At 34.6% G+C, this 14,593-nt stretch overlaps 1 protein-coding gene across 3 annotated transcripts in view; it reads left to right on the forward strand.

Moving 5' to 3' along the window:
• Window positions 1–2,168: 2,168 nt before the first annotated feature.
• The window catches only part of LOC142517687 (DExH-box ATP-dependent RNA helicase DExH3), a 28,711-nt gene continuing 16,286 nt past the window's right edge, over window positions 2,169–14,593 (forward strand). For 2 of the 3 annotated variants that reach the window (XM_075620069.1, XM_075620070.1), the window contains exons 1-12: window positions 2,169–2,659; window positions 3,384–3,538; window positions 3,617–3,704; window positions 4,395–4,631; window positions 6,261–6,356; window positions 8,601–8,789; window positions 8,932–9,091; window positions 9,210–9,340; window positions 9,672–9,842; window positions 11,232–11,504; window positions 11,849–12,043; window positions 13,860–14,063. In XM_075620069.1, coding sequence (XP_075476184.1) covers window positions 2,381–2,659; window positions 3,384–3,538; window positions 3,617–3,704; window positions 4,395–4,631; window positions 6,261–6,356; window positions 8,601–8,789; window positions 8,932–9,091; window positions 9,210–9,340; window positions 9,672–9,842; window positions 11,232–11,504; window positions 11,849–12,043; window positions 13,860–14,063 — 2,178 coding nt within the window. In that variant the 5' untranslated portion in view covers window positions 2,169–2,380. Of the gene's footprint in view, window positions 2,660–3,383; window positions 3,549–3,616; window positions 3,705–4,394; window positions 4,632–6,260; window positions 6,357–8,600; window positions 8,790–8,931; window positions 9,092–9,209; window positions 9,341–9,671; window positions 9,843–11,231; window positions 11,505–11,848; window positions 12,044–13,859; window positions 14,064–14,593 lie in introns of those variants that run through there. The other variant, XM_075620071.1, reaches the window with a different exon arrangement.

Here is a 14,593-nt window from a genome sequence, read left to right on the forward strand (position 1 = left end):
AATTACACACCAAAAACATCATAGCACAATTAAGACCACATACAAGGAAACAAAAACAATAACTGATTCACAATATTGCATGTAATTGGGTCACATCTCCTCCATCAAACATCGAACAGCCAACTAAACTTCTTCCATTATCATTTCAAATATGTATTCTTACAGGTACAAACCTCTTAAGCTATTATCAGTGCCATCTAATAAACATTAACCAAATACCCAACTTTGAGCTATGACCATGATGCAAACCAACACTTAATGTTCTTTCATTAACTCATACTTATTTCCTAATTGCAATCCTCCAATAAACACATTTGCTCCTCTCTCCACATTTCCACATACTTACTCAATAGTTATCATACTAGCTCCAATTATTTTCTATGATTTTATTTTGTTCTAGGATTTCCAATCCGACTCCAACGAACGTCATATTTTTCCATGCAAAACTTGACAAAAACCAAAATTCCCGCAAAATCTCATGTCACACTGATGTTCTCAAAATGCATGAGAGAACCAAAAAATGAGAGTGGGTGACAACCAAAAAAATATATACATTGTACTAGAAATAACAATAAAAACTGTAAGCGCACCACATAATCAGTTTGAATGCAAGAGATAAATCAGTCACCTCTTTCTCCGGCCCTTTAATGACAACATAATGCAGTTTAATAACTTGTGTAAAAGGAATATAAATCAATAGTTGTTCATCCGCATCGCTTTCCAAATTCAAACCATCATCTTCTCTACAACCCTGACTAGCAAAATCGAATCAATCAGTACTCAAGAGACTTTAATGAAAGGGAAAATGAGGAAAACGGGACTTTGGAAGTGTTTATTAAAAAAAAAGTGTGAATGTAATTTACTTTTTTATTTTTTAAACTTTAATAAACGTAAAAATGAGGAAAACGAGATTTTGGAAGTGTTTATTAAAAAAAAGTGTGAATGTAATTTACTTTTTATTTTTTAAAAAAAAATTAAAAAAAATTTTATTAGTGTATTTAAAATTTTATTTTATATACAATAAAATTTATAATTTAATCAAATAAAAAACTTACACGATCCAATTGGGTCAAATAAGAGTCATTAAAATATATAAGAAAATTTACACGACCCAACTGAGTCAAAAAAGAGTCATTAAAATATATAAGACTCTCCATAATCTTAGGAGTATGGCATTTTTAATTGAGTAAAAAAGAGTGAATTTGAGAGTATTTTAGTCTTTTTTTTTTTAAAGAAAAAAATTGACAAAAACTTATTTGAAATTAGGGGTGTCAAAATCAGATACGACTCATCAACTCGACACGGTTCAACCCGAAAAAAATCAAGTTTGAATTTGGGGTTTTCGGGTTGGGGTCAGATCGGGTTGGACCCCATAGCTGACCCGAAAAAAATGATCGGGTTGAGTTGGGTGAAAATTTTATTTTTTTAAAAAATATATAATTAATAAATATTGCCTACATTTTTATATATTATATGTCTGAAAAAATATTTATTGTATATTTATATCATAAGTTTTCATAATTTAATATTTATTTTAAACATTTTTTTATTTTTTAATCCATTGTTTGTTTTATTTAGTAAATATACTTTATTTTTCTACAATTACACTTTCAAATTTAAATCATATATATGAGAGAAATTTTATTATTATGTGTTTAAATTAAAATATTAGTATTATTTTTTTTGAATTTTATTTAAAAAAAATTTATAAAAAATTCAAAATCAGGTTATGCGGGTTGATCGGATTGATTCGAGTTCAGGTTCGAGTTGAGAGTTTTCGGGTGGCTCAGATTCGGTTCGGATTGAACAAATTTTGAATAGTACTATTGCTCAGTCGAACCAACCCATCTAATCCATCTGAATTAACACCCCTATTTGAAACGACAGTGATTCGAACCAAGCAAAAATTTGCGAAAATCCATTTTTACCACAAAACAATTAATCAATATTTAACTTTTTATGCATGCAAATATATAAACCCCATAAGACTTCTTGGGTCGAGTTTTCATCTGTGGTCAAGTTCGGATCTAATTTTTTTAATTGGGTTGATTTTGGGTCTAATTTTATATCGTTTGATCGATATTTACTTTGAATTTTTCTCACTGGGTCGAGTTTTTCGTAACTGGATCAATCCAGCTTGTCATCAGTGGATTTACATCGTTTGATCGATATTTACTTTGAATTTTTCTCACTGGGTCGAGTTTTTCGTAACTGGATCAATCCAGCTTGTCATCAGTGGATCATTCCTCATTTTCCCTTGAATTTTGTTGTAATTGTAAGTCTAATTTGAGGTTTTAGGTGCAACTGTAGAACCACCGAAAGGGGTTGAAAACCAACAAAAACCCGCCATGCTCCGTCGCTTCTCGCCCGTAGACCAATCATGCGTTCCCGGCTCGGAGGCTTTCTTGCACGTACTGCTAGAAAATCCTCGAATCACTCGCATCTTTCTTCAACATTCCTATTCCCGCTGAACCCAGATATCATAAATGTCCTATATGCCGGCAATCGTGCTTGTTTATGTAATTTTATGGAAAATTTTCGTAGGTTTAAGCTGCAGAAGTTAAGTAGCTATCCTGTTATTTTTCGGAGTGGGTTTTGTGGCTATGCCGCGGAGCAGTTCTCTGATGATGAGTACGAATGTGATTATGAAAACCACCCGGTAAATTCCCTTTTACTCTTCTTTTATATAAATGTGCTGAATATGTTTGAAATTTTTTTTCCGTGTGTGATTCTTGCATTTTGGTGCTGATTATCTTTTGTTCGTCAAGAAATGGTTGTTCCTGCGTCAAAGAAGAATTTTTTTGTGAGTGTTATTGGAATCATGCTCTTTTAAATTTTTTTTCCTAGGCGAAACCTGGGGTTTTTTTTTTTCGTTTCTTTTGTTAGTAAAAAATTACAGCAGAAGCAATGAATAGATTTCTGCGATGAAGTTAGGTACAAAGACAGGTTTATAACGAGTATGATTAGTTTAAGTCACGTTATGTAGTGTTTTATCTATATTTAACGAGTTGGAAAATTTTAATTCAATGAATATAGGGCTGGGGGAGAGAGGGTGGTAAGAAGTACAGAGGATTATGGTCTAATTGATTTGCCCTCTTCAATTCAGAAATGTCCAAGCACAAAACTTATAGCTTTTGCTAGATTAAAACTGGCTGCACATACTTGATTGACGAACATGAAAACTGATATTGTCGAGGAACGAAAGGAATTTAAGTTGCTTAAATTTGTTCTTTTGTCTGTTATGGCATCTACAACATTGTTTTCTGTCATAGGGGAAATCATTAAAATGTATATACTGAAAATACTGGCATTAGTTGCGTTGTACAAATGAGGATCTCTATCCGAAATTGATTTAATGTAAACATGAAAGTGTTTGAATGTAGGCGTCATCATCAGTGGTGAACATTGATGAGTGGAAATGGAAGCTGAGCATGCTGTTACGTAATGATAAGGATCAAGAAATTGTGTCTAGAGATAAAAGAGACAGGAGAGACTTTGAACAAATAGCCAGACTTGCTAAACACATGGGGCTTTACTGGTACGCAAGGGTGAGTTACATTTGTCGGATGTGTTAGTGAGGATACCATTCTGACCTATTGTGAATTGCCCTCTTCAGTGAACTGTATGGTAAAGTGGTAGTTGCAAGCAAGGTTCCTCTTCCTAACTACAGACCAGATTTGGATGACAAGCGCCCTCAAAGGGAGGTAAGAAAAGAATTTGAGTGAAAATTTGATAAATACTATTTGATGTTTTATGTCAGGTTACGTTGTCCCTTATATTACCCTAAAGATCCATGTCTCTTAGATGTGGCACTTAACACAATAAAAAATTTATGTTTGTGTCCTTGAAGTTGCACTTAGCTTTCGCAAAACCGAAACACTAAGCCAATAAACTACAACCTACTAACATAATTCCTCATTCTTGTCATATAACTATTGTATTTGTATTACTTATAGAAAACAGTGTTTCCTGTTTGTAAATATCACCAATATATTTTGATCATCATTGTTGTACCCTAGTATGATTATTTGATAGAAATATGGTCACGACCATGTTCCATACTTCACCCCATACCTTAAATCTATTTTTGAGACCGAGCTGCAGTTCCATCACAAATTCTGTTTTCAGCTTTCTAGTTTTTGGAGTATCTTGTCCATGTTCTCAGACAATATTTTTCTTTGATTGAAATTTGAATACCATACCTTAGATATATGTTTGAAACCGAGCTGCAGTTTCAGCACAAGTTCTGTTACCAGCTTTCTAGGTTATGGAGTGTCTTGTCTGCGTGTTCTCGCTCAATATTTACAGTTTCCTACTAGTGTGATCAACACCATTGAAATGTTTTGGTACTGATTTCCTGGTTTTCAGTATGGATTCTCTTAATTCTGTTTCAGGTTGTGATCCCTTTGAGCTTGCAAAGGAGGGTGGAGGGTTTGCTCCAGGAACATCTTGACAGGAAATTGCTGAACTCTGAAAAAGCAGATCCTTCTTTGAGTGAATTGGATACCAAAAATCATGTTGAAAATGCAAATACTGATGAAAATGCCGAGTCATTCCTCGATGCTTCTGTTATGGAGAAAGTTCTCCAGAGGCAGAGTTTGCGCATGCGTAATATGCAGAGAACTTGGCAGGTATCATGTTTTTTCATTTTTAAAACAAGTTTTTCTGCACGCATGTATGTACAGGGAGCACATAATGTCTGCTTGTGTAGTTTTGTCGACAAAGTAGTTCATCTGAGCTACGTGTACATGTCTGGGTGATCAATTTGGCTTCCTGTGTTTTCTTTTGTTTCTGAATCATCATATGGAAAATATTTTTTCAGTTGGAGAACTTGAAAATGTTTTACTTTGTTGTTGCCCATTTCGAATGTTCTGCTCCCTGCCGTTGCTACTTGCTTGTGTTTTGTTTCATAGTCGGCTACTCATTCCTTTTCCAAGCTCGCGATTTGAGCCTAATATGAAATTTTATTTGAAAATCTGTTTTTATAATTAGTGTATATGATATATTAAATAATGGTTCTGAGAGTGGTAAACTTCTTCATAAACTTTTTGTTTCTAGAACTGACTTTCTTTATTTATGTGAAGAAAATTATGTGTAAGCGCATGTCAAACATAGCCCACTAAAGTGAATAGGTTTTTCCTTTGATCATCTCAATTTTTTTGTCAAGAGGAAATTTTTTTGTAAAAAACTAATTAATGATTAAAGTTGAACTTCTACGTAGGAGAACCTCACTGGAGAATACTCTGAAATTTCTACTCAAATTTGGTATATAGCCGGCATTATCTCTATGTATTAAATCAGTACCAAATAAGATTTAATAACTACTTTCTGTTGTTTGATAGTTCCGATTCCGAAATACATGGCGAAACTGACATGTAACACCTTGGAATTCGTGATTTTACTAGGGCACCGGTGCAAGCTTGTTACAATCTTTTTTTTATATTAAAATATTGATGATATCATAATTGTAAAAATTAATGGCCATACTTCAATTTGGGAACTTTGCAAAAAAAAGAAAATGGAAAAGAAATGGCAAAATTGAAATAAGAAATTTGCAAAAAAAAAAAAAAGAAAAAAAAGAAAAAGAAATGGTAAAATTGAAAAAAGAAAGAAAGAAAAAGTGGCTGAAAAAAAACAGGAGGAGCAAAAAAAGAAGAAAAAGTGGCCATAGCATGAGTCCAATTGTTGGTCTCATGGTCTTACCCTTGATATAATAGATAGATTAATGTTATTAAAAATATTACTCTGTGAAATAAATTGTTTAACGTGTTGCTAAGATGATAAAATCAACTATTCAATTTCAGCAATGCTAATGTAATGCTTAATAAACAATGTATAATTATATTATGATTATTAAACTAAAACTTGTATAATATAGTTGCATTTGTGTCAACTTACTTCAGAATAGATTTCATTTGTGGAACTACAAATGATGAATGATCTGATTACCAGTTTTGATACCGGCAAACCAATGAAGTCCTAGATTTAAACATCTAAATGCCATGGTTTTTCATTTATATTTCAGCTCAAAAGATGATAGTTTACCCTGTTGCAGTAGCTATGGACACTGTACACTAATCAATGTTATTTTTTTGCATCACATTAGCATGTGATAAAATTGTCTCTCTCATGGTACCTCGTAACTTTTTTACCACCCAGATGCTTTTAGTAGTGTTCTTTTTAATAATGGATGCTTGTGAGTTTTTATGTGCTGGGACTCGATTAATTGTTCATTTCCAATGTATTTCTCATATTCACAGGAGTCACCTGAAGGCAACAGGATGCTAGATTTTAGAAGGTCTCTCCCCACCTTCAGGGAGAAGGAAAGGCTCCTTCAAGCTATAGCTCGAAATCAGGTTTAATTTCAGCGCTTATGCTCTTTTCTGTGCTTTTACTGTCATGTTTCAACTCTGAATCACAGTTGTAAAGAACTGCACCTCACCCTGTTGTTTCAGTCATAAGTGTGACTGAAAACTTGCGATCAGATTCAAAAACTTTTGTTGGTAGTACATCCTATTCAAGAATATCTGCCTGTGGCTTGTGTGGGGAAAGGGATAAGTGGGGAAAAAGATCTGATTCTTCGTACTGATTTAATGGCAATTCCTCTTTATTGGAGGCGTTCACACCAAGGACGAGATTTTTCTGGGGCTGAGAGTCCCATTTCCATTGTTCAAACTAGTCAGTGTTTAATGTATTCCTCAGATCAGACTGAGTCCAGATTGTTGTGTTTCAGCTGCCTTGTCCTTACAGTTTTCTATTTGCTTAAAAGACATGGGAGAATTTATTTATGTTGCCATTGCCTTTGAGAAACTAGGTCATGCTTTTTTAATTTTCTTTGGTTGTTTAGCTTCTGATGTTATTATTTCGTGTTGCTTTCCATATTTGTCATCAGAATGTCACATGGCCTTTTTTAAGCGTGTTAGATGGCATTGATAAGTGTCTTACCACAAATACTTTTATAAATGAGAAAGCAAAGGGAAATGATTTTATGCTGCGAATTTGTTTCTCAGTATTAGATTTAGTTTATTGATTTTGGTGAAAGTGTTGACAAGGGCATGTGAAAGCTAAAAAACTGATTTGTTTAATCTATCTTCAATTCCCTTGAAACTTAGAAATCTGTCATTGGTCAATTACTTTTCTTGTGTGGGTGCAATGGTTGGAAAAATATTTGTATAGAGTGGCTAAGTACTTTAGGTTGTGCAAGGAAAAGAATGAAAACATTAGTTCGTGTATCCAATTTTTTGGTAACTATCATACTGGTTTTGAGAGAGCTGTATTGTCAACATGGTATGAGCATTGTTTTATTCGTCTATTTCATTTATTATCTAAAAGGGTCTTTGAGTATGTAAATTTGGTTGGCTTATAACCTCAACATTATGACTTGCAGTGCATTACTCTCTTGATAGTTATCACATCTTCCTCCTTCTCTCCAATGTCGTTAATACTCTTTCTTCGAAAACATACCTTTTTAATTGACACCCTATTCTTGGCAGGTGTAAATGAGTTTCTCTCACAATTCTTTAATAATCTATAATCATTTTCATTTAGTATTTGTCATGAATTAAATGTTTCCATGTTACATAACATAAAACATGTTATCTTCAAAAAATGCGCATAAGCATTTTGTGTGCTCCGACGATCAGGTGCGCTTTATTTTTAATGACCAACAACTCCTAAAAGCTTATGCAGTGATGGTGTCTTAAAGTCAGATTGCATCTCAATAGGCATTATATGTATGTAGATTACTGAAATATGTGAAGAAATTTTATCTACAAATTTAAAACAAAAAATAGTGAAAGTGGTGTATGTTGATAGCTGGTTTATTGACCCCATGACCTCACCTTTCAAAAAGTTTTTGACAGCGAGAATATACCACTGCTACATGTTTGATCAGTACGTATTTTGGCAACATAAACTGAGTTGAACTTCATTGTACTTGACAGTGAATACACCAGCACTGCATGCTTGACCTCCCTGCATATTCTAGAAACATAAACTGAGTTAAACTTACCTTAATCTTTCACACAGTTTCCGGTTTATCATTTACTCCTGAAGCTTGCATGTGGCAAAGACTAGAAAGCCATTAACTTGATCTTGCTTGGTGGGAATATTTGTTGCTAAAATTTACATTTCTAGCAGGTCTTTTATTCTATGATCCATATCATCATAATTGCGCATGTCACAATGTTCAATATAAAAAGGAAAAGAACTCAACTAAAATTGTTTGAGAGGACCTTTCTAGCTGGAAGGATGAAAGCAGATTTTCAGTGGCAGCCATTCCTGACATGTCCCTTGACCTACTGCACTTGGTTTACAATTTGCTGTGGTGGAGGATCTGCTACCGTTCATATGGTTTCGTTGGGACTGTTTTATCCGATGGTTGATAGGAGCTCAAAAATATACCCAATGCCTTTTGCAACTCTGTTTTTTTCCTTCCAAGGAATTGTCTTCCTTAGAATATTTTTTCTGTATATGGTATCTAAAATGACGAGGCTTTGTGTTCTTGGATAAAACTTTAAGTTCATCAATTATATCAGTTCGTGTAACTTTATTAATTTTTGTTTGCATTGATGCACTGCTGATTTCTCTTTTAATATTAGGTTATAGTGATTTCTGGGGAGACCGGATGCGGTAAGACCACTCAACTTCCTCAGTATATATTAGAGTCCGAGGTAGAGTCTGGTCGGGGAGCATTCTGTAACATTATTTGCACGCAGCCTCGAAGAATATCAGCCATGGCTGTAGCAGAAAGAGTCTCCGCAGAGAGGGGAGAGCCTCTTGGTGAAACAGTGGGCCTGCTTTCTATCTTTTCCTTTCTGTTGTTTTTATTACAAGCATAAGCTGTCAATTATTGTAATGAAACTAGTAAACTCTGAACCTTAACGCCCTATTTGAAAATTTTTGTTAAATAATCAAAAATTATTTTGATAGGTTGGGTTTAAAGTACGATTAGAAGGCAAGAAAAGCAAGAACACGCATTTGCTTTTTTGCACCAGTGGAATTTTGCTCCGCAGGCTCTTGAGTGATCGCAATCTGGGTGACATAACTCATGTTTTTGTAGATGAAATTCATGAGCGAGGCATGAATGAAGGTGATCTCATATCTGCGAATACATTGTCTGTTGTTTGGTTTTTTTAATTTTTTTTTTAAATTTATATTTAGATGTTCGACAGTTTTTTGATTGTTGACATTTCATTCTCTTTTATCAGACTTTTTGTTGATTGTCTTGAAGGATCTTCTTCCAAGACGTCGGGATTTAAGGTTGATCCTGATGAGTGCCACTCTTAATGCTGATCTGTTTTCTGATTATTTCGGTGGCGCACCAATGATTCATATTCCTGTAAGTTGAAGTTGGTTTAGCTTTAGTTGTTTATGGTGTCAAAGAGTTAAGGATTTGACATTCTCGGTTGTCGGATCTCAGTGAACTCGACTGGGCAATATCTGTATAATTTAAATTTGACGTACATCCTCAACTTATTAGCCCAATCAAGTACATAATACGTCTTTCCGTGTGAATATTTTTATTGAATAGCCATTTGATTTTCTGAAATTCTCTGAGCATTCTTCTAAAGTTTTCTGATGTTTTAATAATTACTCAAGTCCCATTTATATTTACTCTTTTTTCCCCATTTTTTATAGCATTTGAAATTGAGTGTTTTAGTTGAATATAGGGCTTCACATATCCTGTAACAGCACACTTTCTGGAAGACATTCTGGAGATGACTGGATATAAGCTGAATTCATTCAACCAAATAGATGATTATGGCCAAGAGAAAATGTGGAAAACACAGAGACAACTAGCACCACGAAAAAGAAAAAACCAAATCACCACTCTTGTTGAGGTAGGAAACTTTGTTTCATGTGTTCTCCGTGTTGAAATTGCAGATATTATCCAATTTTACTTTTAGTTCCTTTAGTGTGGTCACTCCTTACTTAACATGTAGATATCTTGTTTTGTAAAAGAATATTTTTTTCTTTTCAATTGACTCGATTATTTTTTCTTTCTCGTGTTGAGGTACTAGTAATCTTTGCAGTTAATATCAATCTGTACAACTGAAGTATCAGTACTTGTGAGTTTTGATTATTTGAATGTTAAAATTGTTGACGAAAATTTGGAGCTGGTTGAAGGGTTAAGGGAGTGAGTAAGAATGAATGCCTAATCTTTCATGTAGCTATTTTTACTCGCATCATTCTTTGTAACTAATCATGTTTCCTTTCAAGGTGTTTCTTGGAGGATGATCTCACTCTCAAATGAAGCACCTCATCTATTTATTTAATAAGATGCCGTATGAGTTTGACGTGTTTGTCGGAATTCCTTAAACCATCAGACGGCATGGAGCACCTTGTTGTAACATGTTTTTTTATTGTAGCGTAGTTTATGGCATATCGTACACAGGCCCAAGTCATTTTAGTATCTTTATTTATTGGTATACATTTGAAATCGTCAAAACCATACAAGCAGATAGTTACTCAAAAATGTTTTCATAGCTCCTCCCCGAGTTGGGAATAAAAATAAAAATGGGCATCTATCCCTAAGTCTTACACAGTGATTTTGTGTTCCCCGGTTATGCAGTAGTCCTTTCTCAGCCTTTACTCTAGGGTATAGATTTGGCACCTCTCAGAGGGCCAGGTTGAGAAGGCTGCTTCAATGCTGAACTTGATTTCCTGGCAAGGAATTTTCAACTGTTTGGCCCTGCAGGTGCCTGATGTCCCTGCAATGTATATCTTATTTTCACTAGGCATGTTTGAAGAGTGAGACTAGCCAAGATAGATTTGTATTCGTATATCTGTAGCATTTTAAAGAGTGGAGCCAATATTGGGTGTTAAGGCCAATATATTGTACAATAGTGCTTGTTATATTGCCTATAGAGGTAAGAAGATCGCCAGCGTTTGTAGGTCTATATTGCAGTAACAGTAGGTTAAAGACACGATCTGAAATCCTGTAATAAGGAGCTATAGTTACTGGAACCATTATGGAATCTACTAAATTTGTTATTGAAGTATGGACAATATCCTTGTACCATACCCTAGACCTTGGTGGCTGAGGTTTGCAGCTGCTCTCAACTTCGGAAGAGTTACAAGACTTTCGTTGCCACAACTTACTGTACCATTTGATTTTGTGTAAATGATTGATTAACATGTTGAAAGAACTAGCCATTTTGATTGTTGGCTGCTAAATCAATCCCCTCTAATCAGATTTTTTTTTTGTTCTTTATATATATAATGAACAGGAAGCCCTGAATAAATCAAACTTTGAGAACTATAGTTCTGCAGTTGTTGAGTCTTTGTCATGCTGGACACCTGATTGTATTGGATTCAACTTTATCGAGGCTGTGTTGTGTCATATATGTCGCAAGGAGCGTCCAGGTGCTATTTTGGTATTTATGACTGGGTGGGAAGACATAAGTTGTTTGAGGGATCAAATAAAAGCTCACCCTCTCTTGGGGGACCCCAACAGGGTCTTGCTTCTTATATGCCATGGGTCAATGGCGACCTCTGAACAGGTATGATGTATTTCAAGATATTGAAATTGTTGCCTCGTGTCTTCTTGTTAAATCACCATCACCTCAAAATTGTCATTCTCATATTTGCTGTTGCCTTCAATATTTTATGCCTAGTTTCTGTCTCTAGTGTACTGGAACTACTTATTTGGTACTTTTTTTATTTAAATTTTAATTTCTTCTTCCAATCTATAGTTTGTCACCTGGTTATTTACGTCTTTATATTTTGAGACGCTAGCATGTTATCCATGGAACTTGGCCAACATGAATATGTTTTGTTTTTCATGGCTGTTACAATTTTGTATCTCGATTTCAGTTGTTTTGTTGACCATCCGTTTCTTTTATAGAGACTCATCTTTGAGAAATCACCTCCCAATGTTCGCAAAATAGTACTTGCGACAAACATGGCCGAGGCTAGTATAACAATCAATGACATAGTTTATGTCGTTGACTGTGGAAAAGCGAAGGAGACTACTTATGATGCCTTAAATAACACACCTTGTTTACTACCTTCGTGGATATCCCAAGCTTCCGCTAGACAGGTGAGTTTCAGCCTTCAATTTCATGAATTTATGGCATTTGTGAGCTAGCAGTTGCATCATATGATGAAATTTCCATTGTAATTACTGGCACACCACATAGTTAAGAGGCTTAATTTAGCTTATTTCTTTTGTGGCCTCGGATCAGATATCTTGCATCATAATCATGCTTTCGATTTAATATTGTTCAAATAATTCTTTGTTGTGGTCTATATTCAATATCCAATTTGATGGGCTAAATTTGTCTTTTATATTAAAGTAATTCAAAAAAATCATGATTATCAATCTTATCATATTTAAATATCACACAGTGTTATCGTATTCATATACATGTCAACACGAAGGCATATATTTCTTAGATACTTTTTTCATTGTAATCATTGTATCTCTGCGAATCAAATTATGTCATTCAGAAGGGCCAAAAGAAGTCAAGACTTGATCTGCTAAATCTTTTCTTCCAACCTCTGTTTTATCTATTCTTACTCCATATATTGGAACCCAACTGTTTTAAATGAAACAGTCTCACCATAAGTGATCAAAGCTTCGTATTTATGGCCACAATGAAAGATAGAGCACACTGCACATGCTCCGTTTACTGGGGACATACATTATCTTGGGAGGAAATTTTCATCCTTAATCATCGATTCATTACCTACGGCTGTTTGGCCTATCATCCCCTTTTCAAAGCATCCTGTTTGTAAATACAAATCATATTTTTTCTACGTATGGCGTACTGTGGCTATTGGCCTATTAGTTCCTTCACAAGACACGTGGCATATCCAAAACCTCAAGAATCTTTTCACCATCCTTATCATTGACTCATTTATTGCCAATAGGTCATGGTTTGAAAGTCATGGCATGAGGCTTATATGCCAAATGTATGAGTTACATTTATTTTTCCAATTATCTATGCTTAATCATGATGTATAATCAAACTACCAACACAAAGTGTGAAATTATCAAATATCAAGTACCAAGTAGTCATATAAGCAAATTAAATCCCGATATATAAGCAAATCAAATCCCAACTCCACATTTCATGGCATAACTCAGACTGGTTGAAATCAATATACAAGGTGGGAATACTCATGTCAGTTACCAATATTTATGAAATGCCAATTATTAGGTCAACTCCTCAGTTCAATATCCGACTTCATCTCCTCAAAATCAAAACTTGGGTTTTCACGCAACTTGGCCCACTAATAGCGGATGCCCCCATAATCACAAACCTCATATTTTTCAGGGTTTTTTAGTGACATGTTCACTCACATCTTGAACCAAGAGCACAATAACTTTGAAGGCCCAATTTTTCTCTACATTGGGCCTATTTTTCAGCCATATTTTTTAGGCCCCAAGCAAGAAATACTCTGTTGCCCTTACATTTGTCCGTAAACACAATTCAGAGTTTGTCAAAATGGTCGACATATGCAAATGATAGTTTCTTTTCATCATTTTTCATAACATCATAAATCACTCGATTTGGATGTAGCACGAGGATGTGATGCTCAAAATTGATGGATAATGTTTCCCAACCAAGTTTAGGGTCCTTGCTAATCCCCACTGTATAAGGTGGTTTCTTTAGATGGATAGAACAGCACCTTAATGATTGATGCAGTTCTGTTATTGCTGGTATTTCTGACATAGCCATGCTGTACTTTTTTTTAATCATACATGTCTTTTTTATATTGTTAGACTTTCATAGGCTTACTTGACTTTGTTCCCTTCCCTCAAATATCTTCGATTCTTTTGGGATGCCATCCATCATATACATTTCTGCTTATGCAGCTATATTGTTGTTTCATCTACTGTTTGGTTACAGAGAAGGGGTAGGGCAGGTCGTGTGCAGCCAGGTGTGTGCTACCACTTATATCCAAGATGTGTTTATGAAGCTTTTGCTGAATATCAACTTCCTGAACTTCTAAGAACTCCACTGAATTCTCTCTGTCTGCAAATTAAAAGTTTGCAAGTTGAAAGTACTATCGATTTTTTGTCTGCTGCTCTTCAGCCTCCTGAACCGTTGGCGGTAAATACCTTTTTCACATATAAACTTCATTTCAAAAGTAGTTTTGTTCAGTGGATATCGTCCGTGCAAAATATACGAATTTGGGTTGACCTTCTATTTTGGTAAATCTTGTACTTTTTATGCTTGTTGCTTCTGCATCGTTATTATCTCCCTTGATGTATTTGAAAAGCACTGCATTATTCATTGATGTTATAAAATGTCAACTTGGCAAATAATGTAAGCTTAGTTGTTCAATGGTTTTATCAGTTCTAACCCTAATTGTGAATAAAAAATCTCTCCAAAATTTTGACGCATTCAACATGGAGCGAGAATCTAGATCAATCAGGGTGCTTGGTAGAGGGCTTTTGCAACAGAGCTGTCGGTGTCTGAGTTATGCTTTATGACTTTTGAAGACGAAAATTGTCATATTTGTGATTTACATGACATTCCAACCTTAGTTTATTGTAGAAATTTAACATAACAGCAGCTCACCAAATCATAAGGTTGAACAAATAGCACTGAAATCAATTGTTTTACAAATTATTTCTGGA

This window comes from Primulina tabacum, chromosome 11 (assembly GCF_025594145.1).
Source record: "Primulina tabacum isolate GXHZ01 chromosome 11, ASM2559414v2, whole genome shotgun sequence".
NCBI lineage: Eukaryota > Viridiplantae > Streptophyta > Magnoliopsida > Lamiales > Gesneriaceae > Primulina > Primulina tabacum.